The sequence below is a fragment of the Cupressus sempervirens genome, chromosome 8 (assembly GCF_028749045.1).
Source record: "Cupressus sempervirens isolate cs-2001-9-10 chromosome 8, ASM2874904v1, whole genome shotgun sequence".
NCBI lineage: Eukaryota > Viridiplantae > Streptophyta > Pinopsida > Cupressales > Cupressaceae > Cupressus > Cupressus sempervirens.
The window spans coordinates 618,462,844-618,476,169 of NC_143125.1; the positions used below are offsets into that span (position 1 = coordinate 618,462,844).

General features: G+C 34.9%; 1 protein-coding gene across 11 annotated transcripts in view; it reads right to left on the bottom strand.

The window, feature by feature from the left end:
- The window catches only part of ATVPS33 (Sec1/munc18-like (SM) proteins superfamily), a 352,047-nt gene that overhangs the window by 23,792 nt on the left and 314,929 nt on the right, over window positions 1-13,326 (bottom strand). For all 11 annotated transcript variants that reach the window (XM_089798599.1, XM_089798593.1, XM_089798598.1 and 8 more), the window contains one exon: window positions 6,063-6,159. In XM_089798599.1, the coding sequence (XP_089654725.1) occupies window positions 6,063-6,159 (97 nt within the window). The remainder of the gene's footprint in view (window positions 1-6,062; window positions 6,160-13,326) is intronic.

Genomic DNA, 13,326 nt, shown 5'->3' on the forward strand with positions numbered 1-13,326 from the left:
AGAATTCCTTGGAACCCCCCTTCTCTCCCCTCCTAAAACCTCTGAACGCACAAATGAAAACTAGTGTTGCAAAAATAAATTTTTTTTCCTATATCACTGCTGGAATTGCGTGGATGAGTTTTATCAGAAAATTGTGAGTTTTTCACAAAAACACATTGAAAAATTGGCAAGAAATCTACGATTTTTTGGGTACAGCCGAGTTTTAAAATTGAGAATTAGTTCCGCCAAATACTCATCAGGCTATAAAACTTGACGATTCCTTGCTAATCACAAATTAATTTACAAGTGTGCCAACTATGCTTACAGCATCTCATACTCACTAGGTTGCATCTTAGATTGCTCAGAATGCTCTTATTTGATATTATGTTTGGTCTATTTTGAAAGTTAGTTATCAAGCCTGCAAATAGTATTGGATTTCACATGTCTATTTCTCATGAAAGATCTGGTATAGCATGATATGAAATTGCATAACCAGTTCTGATATAAAATCCAAATGACCCTGTGACAGCCAAAGCCTTCTGTAATATATCATGGTTTTGTTCAATATATCTTTATGTATTGATAAGCTGGGAAAGCTGCAAGTACAAAGACATTAATCATCTGTATGTATCTAAGACTAGAGGGCTTACCTCTCAACAATGTACCTTCTAACATGATATTCATGATTTGAACCAGGAAATGGTCTCACAAATCTAATTTAATAACCCCTTAAGGAATGGGGAAACTTGTTCTGTAGGTAGAAATCTGTAATTACTATGATTGCTGAATGGATAGATCGATGATCATCAAGGACAACTGAGTAAGGTTGAGATGAAAGATGTAAATCATGACATCATGGACTATGTGGAAATGTCCTACATGATTGGGAATCATGTCAGTAATAATATAAGGAAGAAAAATAAAGCTAAGTCTAGAAAACTATAACCTAGTCAGCTCATGGTGGATCATTGAAGAATGTCTTGTTTGTCGAGTCGAGTGGTGGGATCGGGCACACACTGTCCATGTAAATCCTTGGCCAGTGTAGGATAAGTGGCAATTGATGTACCTGTGATCACTAGATGTCAGAATAGTTACCGGTCGGATGGATAAGCTGTTAGGAGGGAATCCAAGGTTTAGTCGACTAAGTGGTTGACACTCATAACTCCAGGATGCTTAGGTAGCTGGACGAGATGGTGTTCACCTGCCCTTCCCACACAGGGTAGGCCCATTCTCAATTTAGAGTTAGAAAGGGTACACTAGATCTGTGGTTGGGTGGTTAAGCCTCTATCAATGCTTTCTCTCTCCACCATTGCCAAGACTTGCACAAGAAAGATCGGAATTGAAATCTTAGCTTAATGCGGTTGACAAGTTTGTTATTTCCTTTCCATGTGCACCTAAGTTCAGTTAGAAGCATAATTTTTTGTGCTGCTATTGCATTATTACTTTTTAGTATATGAAATGATATTTAAGTGTATCTACTAGTTAATGATTTTTCTATTTCATGTATGCATCAATAAAATTTACGAGTTCTCTTTACCGTTTGTTCCTTATGATATTTCACGAGAATTAGTCAATCTATTATAACAGCTAATTCCCTTGCTTATGAACATGTAAATTGCTTGATCTTGAATCTTAATTAGAAGTTAAATAAATGATAGGAATTTGGGTCATTACAGAAGCAATGCCATGAAACTTCTCCAGGTTATTCTTAATCATCTCAGATACCGATGTGTGGCCCTAGTGCCTGGCTTCCACATCCGATACAGACGGATGCAGGAAGCCTCCGGATGCTTGTGGGTGCCTTCCGAGCAGCATCTGCAGGGAATCCGGGAGCATCCGGACGCATCTGTGGGAGTTAGGCGGAAAACCAATAAAATAATGTATATTTTAACTTAAAACTATGAAACAACATGTGACTAAAAGCATTTTTTAAAGCATTTTTTCACAATAAAACCCTAAAACGACCCTAGAAGACAACATAGAAGCATTCACAAGAGTCATTTTAGAATTTTGTTTGCACCTACAGCCACTCCTTCATCATGAAGCTAAGTTCAGCATTTTCGAAGAGGATCGATCGAAGAGGGAGAGATAGCTTTCTCAAAGAAGTTTAAACCATTCAAGGTAAGTGATCAATCCTTTTCTTGAGTATTTAGATGATTTTTTTTGAGTTTTTGATGATTTTTTTAAGTTCTTGAAGATTTTTTTAAAGTTTTTTTTCAAAATTTTTTTTTTTGAAAGATATGTAGAAGCAACTTTGGGTATCTATTTTAGTAGTTTTTCTCACTTCTTTCCACTTGTATGCATGATCATTGATGTTCATCGTTGTTAGGAACTAATTAAAATTTATTTATTTTTTTATAAAATAGGTTGCAAAAAACTAGGCAAGAATGGATACCGGTGGTAGTGCTAGTCAAAGTTCAGTGGGGGGCCAAGGAGGGGAAGGGATTGATAATTTCAAAATTGATGTAGGTTCTCCTTTGTGGAGACATGCAACACAGATATCACAGGTTTCAGGAGGTGGCTCATACTATTAGAAGTGCAATTATTGTCAAAGTAACAAAGGAAAACCTTTCAATAGCTCATATTCTCAAGTGAAGCTTCATTTTATGGGCCCTGCTGGCAAAGGATTTGGAATGTGCAAAGGCAAAAAAGGTACTGGGATGACTAGCGCGGAAATACTTTCATTTGTAAGAGAACAAGAAGCTGCTGATGCATTGATCAATAGATAAAAAAAAGCTACTATCAAGGTCCTTCCTCAAAGAGCAAGCCAAAGACACCCACTGAACCAATGACATCCTCCCAACACCCATTCTTGCAGGTACCTGTGTCAGAAGAGGATGAGGAAGAAGTGGAAATTTCAACCTGTAAAAGAGGCCCATTGGACACCGCGTTTAAAATGGGGGCAAGAGACTGTGCTGATGAAGCTATTGCACGTTGCCTCTATGCGAATGGGCTTTCTTTCAACTTGGTGAGATCACCATATTGGAAGGAAATGGTGGCAGCAATCAAAGAATCACCAGCTGACTACACAAGCTCGGGCTATGAAAAGGTGCGTACAACTTTATTGCAACAAGAGAGGGTACATATAGAGAGAGACCTTCAACCAATCAAAAAATCTTGGAAAACTTCGGGTCTAACTATTGTGTCGGATGGTTGGAAGGATACAAGAAACCGGCCACTGATTAATGTGATTGCAATTTCCCCCAAAGGGGCAATGTTTTTGAAGGCCATTGATTGTGAAGGGCAAGTGAAGGATTCAGAATTCATTTCTAGAATTCTCATTGAGGCCACCGAGATGGTGGGTAGTGAGAATGTGGTACAGGTGGTCACTGACAATGCCAAAAATTGCAGGGGTGCGGGTGCTTTAGTTGAGAGTCGGTATGACCATATTTTTTGGACTCCATGCACTGTTCACTCCCTTAACTTGATCATGTAGAGGATTGGCACTGAAGTAGATTGGGTGAAGAAAATATATGAAGAGGGCGAGGACATACAAATGTTTGTGACCAACCACCACATGTCACAATCCATTTTTAGAACATACTCCAAATTGGAGTTGCTGAAGGTAAATTAATTTTTTTAAATTACTAAGTTTCATGGTTTTGTAATTTAGTTAAAAATCAAAATTTATAATTATATTGTCAATTGACATATTGTTAACTTGCTTAGGTTGCTGAGACCCATTTTGCATCTCATACAATCATTATGAGACGACTCTTCAAGGTAAAAGATGCATTAAGTCAAATGGTCATCGGTCATCAATGGGGTGTATGGAAGATCTCAAATTCAGAAAGAGCACAAAGGATCAAGAACTTGATCTTGAATGAGAGTTGGTGGGCTCGTGTGGCATATGTATTGGATTTCACCGAGCCCATCATGACTATGCTCAGTTTTGCTGATACAGATACACCTTGCTTAGGGGATGTGTATGATGGCATGGACACCATGGTTAAGAAGGTAAAACAATCTATACAAGCACATGAGAGTGACCCCACACAATGTGAAGCCTTATGCAAACAAGTGTAAGCAATTATCAACCATCACTGGAATAAGATGACTACTCCATTGCACCTCCTTGCATATGCCTTATCTCCTAGGTACTATAGTGAGGAGATAACTGGTATGCCGTGTAGAGTTGCACCATTTGTGGATGAGGAGGTTGCTGAGGGGTGCCGCAAAGCCCTTTCATGACTCTTCCCACTGGAAGAAATGCATGAAAAAGTGAGGGAAGAATTTGGGTTGTTTGCTTCGGGGTTAAAGCATTCTCCATTTGCACTAAAGGACCAAAATAGAATGGGAGCTATCACATGGTGGTACATGTATGGTCAACCTTTCAAGCATCTTCAACATCTTGCAATCAAAGTCCTATCACAAGTAAGTTTTTTATTTTGTTTTGTAAATTTGTTTTAAAATTTTATGTTTACACTTGCATTGTAGAATTTAGTGTTTCACACATTCTATAAAATTAATTTGCTTTTCATTTGTATGTTTTGTGAAAACTATATAGGTTGCTAGTTCTTTTGCTGCTGAAAGGAATTGGAGTACTCCCTCCTTTATCGATTCGGTGAAGCGCAACCGGTTAGGCTCCAAGAAAGCTGAGGACTTGGTCTTTGTCCACACCAACTTGCGTCTTTTGTCACGTAAGAATGATCATTACAAGGAAGGGGCAACAAAGCTTTGGGATGTAGCCCCTGAGTGTGCAGATTTGGATGCAACACTTCATGATCTTGTTACAGTTGGAGACGGTGATGATGTTAGTGTGGCACGTGGTGCATCTAGCATAAGTGGAACCATGCTTGGTTCAAATGATCTTTCAACTGTTGGAGACGACAATGAGAATGTGGATTTTCTTGCAAATCCCTATGATTCAAAGTCAGCCTCTGATTGATTGAATCTTCAGACTTCAATCATTTACCATGTTTTTAAATTTTATTTTGTTGGAATTCATGAACATGACCTATTTGAACTTATTGTTTAAGAGTCAAGACTAAACGCTAATGTTGGACAAGCACATATTGATATTGATATATGAATATGATATGAATTTTGAAATATCTTGAATTTTGTTTAAGGGTTCAGTTAACTGTTAAGTATCATAGATTCATAGTCATATTATGCTTTATCAAATGATTTGTTTTTGTATATTTCTTGCATTTCTTTGCATATGTTAATATTATAACCCCCGCCGCGGAACCGGAATAGAGTGTCTCGTTTCATCGTCTCCTCTCCCACCTAACGACTTAATAACTATCTGCATCCGCATCCAAAAAAAAAATAAAAATCCCTGCATCCCATATCTGCTTCTGGAATCCGCTTTGGAATCCGCATCCGAATCGGTAACTTAGTTAATCATCAACTAATCCTCATTGTCTATTCCATTAACTGAGCCTCTCAGATTCTCAATATTTACCCTTTGATGGGTGGTGCAATCATAAATCTCCACTTTTATATTATCAATTTTTAAATCTCTTTTAGAGTGAAAATAGAGGCCCAAATGAATTAATTAATGTATAATGCATTAAAAAACACTTCATTAAAAAATATTTTTAGTTACTAATTAAATGCAGAGGGATCATAATGCCCCAAGAAGGTCTCAAAAGTTTAATCTAATTTCTCAATCGAAAAGCATCTTATCCTAAATTTGTACTAATTTAGCCCATCCTAAAAAGGAACTTATTATGGAGCTTCTGTTAATACTATGATAAATAAGATATGGTAAGCGCTTGAGCACTGAATACTGGGCCAGAAATCAAATCATCAGAAGATAACATGAGCTGTATGTTTATAGACAGAATTCTATCTCAAAGACTTTCTTAGTCTTTATCTGAAAAGGTTTACGACAAATTGTAATTCATTTGAGGATAAATCATTTGTCAATGAAAAAATATCAGAAGGAACAACCAAGTGAAGTTGGAAGAAAAATTCACATCATGAAAATGACACAATGAATATAAATTGCATTTGTTCTAACACCACAGCACTTGCATGTTATTTATCATAGTTGCATGCATATTTATAACTAATAGTAACAAACTAGAACTATATGACCATTTTAACTCATATAACCACATTTTGGGACTTACTTGAGCACTGAGAAAGCGAAGAGCAGATATTTCTGCAAATGTAACCCCACCAATAAAAACAACCAAGACAAGTAAGCGCCGTCCATCTACAAGTCCACTGTTGAAAAGGAGACATTTTGTCACATAGATGATAGAAGAAGTACTAAGAGCCTCTTGTCAATAAATCTTTATATTAAATATGCCTCACTGATGGCCAAGGTATGTTGAGCAGGCAATATGATAAGATGATTTATGGTAGCATGTAAAGCTAATCATCTAAACTGGGAACATATATTTCATATTCAGAAGCAAAACTTCTCTTGAAATGACATCAAACTGTTTCAAAACAAGAGACTGAATATAAAATTGTCAACAATATGTCTATATATATATAAATATTATTCTACTGACGAATCACTGTTTCTTCAAGTTTTTTTGAACAAGGAGTTTTGGAGTTATTAAAAAATCTTGATTTCAGGAGTGGCAGTGGGAAGATATTAATCTAATTTATATGAAATTTTAAAACAGAAAAAAATTTAATATAGAAAAGATCGGAATAACTTATATGAACTAAAGGAAGCTCAAATTTTACAAACATAAGCATTTCTATATATCTACTAAAAATATAAATATGAACCCATTCAAAATTATAAAACTCTTGAATATTTCTTTACATTTGAAAGGGAGTGACCATAAATAGAAGTTTTTACCTGGGTCCTTCAATCCTACAGTTTCTCACTACATAGTCCAAACAAATCAGAGCAAAAGGAACCAAAGAACTTTAAAATCAGGTATTAAAATGATTGTCATGATCAGACAAGCAGGGCACACCTCAATTCTGCTGCTCTTAATTTTGTTTTGTGAGCACTATATTGAGAATTTGAGTCTGAGGTTAAGATAAAATTTACAATTTGTAACTGACAACGTGAAAATAACTATATTGTAATAACTTACGTGTTTGTTTCTATGGCCATGAACCATATTTGGCATAAATTTTTTAAATTATTTTCCCCCATTTTTCATAAAAATTTCAGCATAAGTTTGCCAATATTTTCCCATATAGAGCTCAAGCAACTGGATTCCACTTGTACTATGATGTTTACATCAGGATCCAACAACATAGTTTGAGTCAAACTCATTGACCCATATGTCATGAATTGTGGTTCACATGAACCCATCTTTCATGAGCATAAATGGTCCACTTAGCAATCATTGCATCTAGGTGACACTCAAAGAGTTGAAGCATCATGACTTCATGAGAGGTTATCCATCTAAGTATTACTCTACTCAGTTATGCTTTGCCATGGAGTTTCTCCCACAAGATCAAGCTCACTAAGCTCGCTACACTGTTTTCAAAACATCCATTAAGCGATGTGCCTCGTGAACCATCCATTATATAGCCCCTTTAGAATAAGTGGTCCACATAGCATTCACTGCATCTAGGTGATGTTCCCAAGCATGAAGCAATGGGACATCCTAGGAGATCACCTACCCCAATACTACACTGACAAAAAATTACTTAACCATGATGTTTTTCCGATAAGATCAAGCCCATCTAACATGCTATCCCATTTGAAAGACCTTCAAATAATATTGTGCCTCATCAACTATCGATTATAGAGCCATTTTAGCTCCTTCATTGGCAAGTGGGAGGGTCTTCCCTCTACCTTAGACTTTCAAATTGCAGACATCAATCATTAATTTGCCCAGCATATTGTAGGAGGCAATTATGCAATGAATAGTGAAATAAGACTTTTGTTAGTTTATAAAACATTGTTCCCAAGGGGTGTCAATTGTGTTGTCAGTCAGTGTCGGTTGGAGACTTAACCAACCGTGTTGAGTCTATTTGTATGGAATCTAGAACAAGTGAGGGTGTGGAAAATGTGAAACCTATCATGCTATAAAATGCACATCTAAATTTGTCATTTATAGTGTAATGTGATTCAATGTTACTCATGCGATTGCTGCATTTCATTTCTCTGGTATTATGCAATTATGTTGAATTTGTATATGCTATGAAATCTCTCTCAACTTAGGCACCCAACACATAAAAGATGCAAATAAAGTTCTCATCATGGATGATTATGCACATTTATGCTAAACAATTTTACAAAGGCAGCGGTTGTAAAGGTTATGAGTAGCATTAAGAAAGGGATGCTTCTCTTATAAGAATTGTAATCTTTGTGGTGATGGCTATGAAACGATGACTCTCATCCCTTCATGAGATTATAAAAGAAGGGTTAAATTAGAGAGAGAAAGGCATTGAATGAGAAACAAGAGATGAGAAAATAAATAATCTAATCTGGACGAAGAGCAGAAGTAAATATCCAATAGCAGCAAATAGATTCAGGATAATTTATGTGAATAAAGTTCAACTATAGGTGTGCATAAATGTGTTCATGCTATAATTAATATTTGCCACAATTATTAAATATTGAGTGTAATCTAAATGTTTCTCTGCATGTTATCTGATGAAGGATTCATTTAATAACCTTTTTTGGATTTACAAAAATGAATTGTAAATTGGAAGGAAGACCAGCCTTCCCAGCTCACAAGACCCAAGTACGCCACACCAAGATGAATGTTATGCTCTTGTGCAAAGAGGTTTTGGATGCCCTTGGGCTTGAGAGACCACCAAGTATGCCAACCCACAATAAATTCTATGCTTGTGGGCCTCTGTGTGTCATACTTGGTGTATACAATACAAATATAGTCCTAAATACATATGCTCTTAATTATTGCTCTAGTAATAAATACATAAATTCCTTGTAATTAATACTGTCAATTAATCATTATAATATTATATTAATATTAATATTAATCTAGAAATATTATTGATCTATAAAAATAATATTAATCTATAAATATTATTTGGTAGTATCAACCCATACTACAATATTAATTTGTAATGCCAAAGTCAAATAATATATAAAGACATACCATACCATGGCCATCTCCCTATTCTCTCGCAGACCCTCTAAGATGATGGCCATGCAAGACAGTGACAGTGGTGGAAGTCGCACCCCATCATATTCATTTCTCCTCACTCACTTATAAGAACTTGGCAAACAGGTGATGAAACCAGCGGTAGATAACACTGAGTATCATTGCAGACTAAACAGGGACAATAGGAGTTAAAGTCAGCAAGACTAGTACAAAGAGTACGGAGAAAACAAATTATGTCTAAGAAACTCGACTATCACTACTACTGCATAGCCCAGTAAAGAATATGGAGGTAGATTTTGGAACCAATAAAATCCATACTTGTCGAATTAATATAGGAGATGACTATTCTAGTGGGTGTTGCATAGTTCAAGGGGAACATAATATTAAAAAACTAACATGGAATGGAATGAGTAATAAAATAAGAGATGAAATATCATTATAATAGCCATGACATACTCCAAAGACAAACATGTTATCGACAATGCAGAAGTAAAACATATCAAATCATTATCCTTGTAAAAAATGATCAAGTCATCGGTTAAGTGGATCAAACATGCAGATGCAAATTGTTACATCCCAAATTTTGACCTAGCTTGAAATATAGACGTTGAGGTTCACATGAGGTCAGTTGGCAGTTTAATTTGATATAATCTGGTGAAATGGTAAGATAGTCGTTATGATTTCAAGTGAAGATGACATGTTAGTTGATCGTTAATCACAAATTCATGGAATAAAGATGAAAGGTTAACTGTTATAATTATTTATGATTAAATAATTTAATTACTGAGAAATTTTTTACAGCGAGCATGTCGAAGGGGTGGGAGCATTCTTAGAAAAGAATTAGGTAGGGCATCACCATCATTGGCAGATGGGTAAAGGACCTAGCGATTTGAAATGGAATACATCTGTAGGACTTCCATGAGTTATTTAATAATTTAAATTAATTGAGTTTAAATATAAATCATATATTAAAGAATTTTAAATTACTTTTTGTTATTGTATTTTTAATAATCATTTATAAATGATCATTTAAATATAACAATGATTTAGCTTATACATATAAGATTTTAATAACATTAGAATTATAATAAATAATTATAATTCTTGAATAATAACGTTCAACTCTATTCTTCCAATTCAATATTATTTTCTTTTAAATGATAACATTTGGCAAATTGAGTTTTTCCAACTTCTCTTCCTTATCTTTAAATTGGAATTTTTGATGTTTTCATATAGTCATTTTGAGGAATTTGAGGGGGTTAATGGGAGTCAGAAAGCCATTTTATGGAAGCCGTGGATTATGATCTTGTAACCAATGGAAGCTAATAGGTCTGGCCGTATCTTTTTTATGAACCATCAACTCTCTTTTCCCTGCGAACGGTGCCTTTCTCCTGAAGGACTGAAAACAAAATCCGATTGCTTACATCATAAGACCGACTTCATTAATATCGATTCCCTTCTTCCTTCTTAGCCACGGGTCTCAGATCATGAACGGGAGTCTTTCCTACCTGCAAGACATTCAGAATTGTATTTGTTAAGGAATAAAAATGGTGGCTTTCCATGATAGATCCAGGAAGGAGACAACTCTGGGTTTTCAAAGAAGCTAGAAGGTTGACTGTATAGTCAGAGCGCATTTCCATTTTGAAATTCTCAAATCCAAACTACCGGGTTCCTCCTCAATAGTATTTGTTTGAATTCCATACTAGTCTGAAATAATCGATATGGATTAGAGTAGATTCCGTTGCCACTTAAATTCAGTTCTAAGGCCTAAGACTTTGAGATAAACATGAATGTTAAATAGTATTCAGTCAAGCCTCGAAACGCATGAGTTTGCTAAAGAATTTAATGTATTAGTCACCTAGAAACATATCAATTAAATCTGTGTTTTTCCCTCAAACGTAACGTCTATAAGGTGAGTAAACCATTTGGAATAGAAGTTTGTTGGGAGAAATTAAAGTAGAATTGCATTTATCAACTTTTGTTGAAAACTCACTCAGGGATAACGGATATGACCATCCACAGCTCATGTTTTGGAACGCTTTTGGTAAGATTTGTCTTAATGGATATGATACATCTGTTATCTTTTTGATATGCCCATCAGTGCTCAGTTTTATTCATCTCTCCATGTTAAAGATTAACACTGTTGCATGTTATATACAGTCTGAATAAATGTGCTGATAGATATTTTAATATTGTTTCTTAATTTGCAGATAGATACTTAAACATAGCATCTTAGACGAAATCTTTAGGGTCTGATATTCATGTCAGTCGTTGATTGTTAATTGATAAAATCTCACAACCATGAATAAGGAAGCTGGAATAATAATGATAGCTATTAATTAAAGATCCTGCTGAATTTATTTCTAATCTATCTTTTATTCATCATATTCAAATGTTAATATTATCATTGGCAATGATGCCACCAATGGTGAAGAGATGCAGTTTAAGAGAAATCAATTATGATTATTTAATGAATTAAACATCAAATCTGAAATCTCTAAAGTTCATAATCATGTAACCACAGTAGGTATGTAAGTAATCATCTTGAATAATTGACAGAGCCGTCTACTCTGAGAGATTCCGAATGCCTGGGACTCACCTGGTTGTGTGGTCAAGAAGAAGGGTGATGAGGTGTGAGAAAAGAACCAACAACAATATGAACCAGTACTAACAATTATGACATTTCAATATTTATCATTTAATATGAATTAATTAATAGCTCATGCATATTCCTATTATGATGATCTCCTGCTGCCAAGTCATATGGCGTGTTTATATCTTGAAGCCCAGTGAATGGCAAGATGTTCCCTAACAATTCCGGGTAGGGAGGGCCTTTCTTGATAGAGATCGTGTGGGGATATGTTGTGGTCCGAGGTTGGGTGGTAAAGCCCCTAACATTGTTTCACCCCTCTCAAGATGTCAAATATGCGTCAGACAAAGATGAGCTATGCATTCAACTATTATTGGAAATAGGTATTATCATTTGTATTTATGAGGAGGTAAGATTAAATTGAGTTAGTTTGTTGATACCGTTATTTACACCTAGATACAAGTTTTAGAATCGTGGATCATTTATATGAATATCGAATATAAGTATATTTCTAATCTTGAGTTATTGTCACAGATAAGTAATCGGAAAGAAAATAAATTTGAAGCCCTAATTGATTGTATGACAGCTGGAACCTTAAAGGATATAGTGGTAATGGAAGCCCTAAATTGAATCCGTGGTCGCAGAAGCCCTAAGTGGTAAAGCGGTATTAAAAGTACTAATTGAACTGATGGTAATTGATGCCCTAATTTAAATTATGGCGGTTTTTAGTTGTAATCATCATATGATTTTTAAGATAGCGGTTTTTAGATGATAGTCGAGTTATGAAATTGCTATAGTGTATTTGTGGACTAATCCGGGTGGTTGTAGAAGCATCCTTAGTTGATTTTCAATCTCAGATTTCTGAGGTATGTGATTTCAACTTCTGAAATAATTTCATTTAATGATATTTCAAGTATTTAATTAAGAAATTTTGTTTAAATGAATTTAACGGTAAATCTTATTCACATGAACCTGAATGATGTAACTGCCTTCCTATGATATCGAAATTATATCTATATTCCTTGACTATGTTAGATGTTAAATTAGAACCGTAAAATCAGGATGTTACACAAATATTGCTGCCAATGAGAGACTTATGAGCACTGACTAAGTAATCATTTTAGTTATACAAAAGGATGAAAAGAAGAGTCATATGGATCAGGGAATAATAAGAAAGTGGAGTAAGATCGAATAAAGAAGAATGGATCTCAAATATACTTTACATTAAGGCGAGAACAAACAATAAGAATTTTACCTATATTTATTTAGCATGGACTCATTGAATATGAATGGAGACAAAACTATTTATATATAAATATAATGACAGATGAAAAGGGAACAAGAAGATTCCCATGTGGACTAAATATTGAATCAAGAGAGGACTAAGTGAGCATAGAGAATTAAAATAAAGATACTTACACTAATACATATGGACATATAAACGCACATGTATAAATTATCTATTTATTATATATAATACTAATAGTAATGAAATACATACATACGTTCGTATGTACGTATGTATGTATACAATGGAGATTTACCTTGTGGGTAATCACAGGGGCACATTAGTCTATACTTAAGTTTGTAATGTATTTAAGATAATAATATATACTCAGTTAATGCTTTAATCACTCACTGATGCACCTAATTGGATAGGGAGTTTGAGAAGGGGAGGGTATCTGGTCACAGTGAGAAGATTCCCAAAACAAGCTTTGTTCATGAGGGTGCCTCATGGAGACTCTTTCT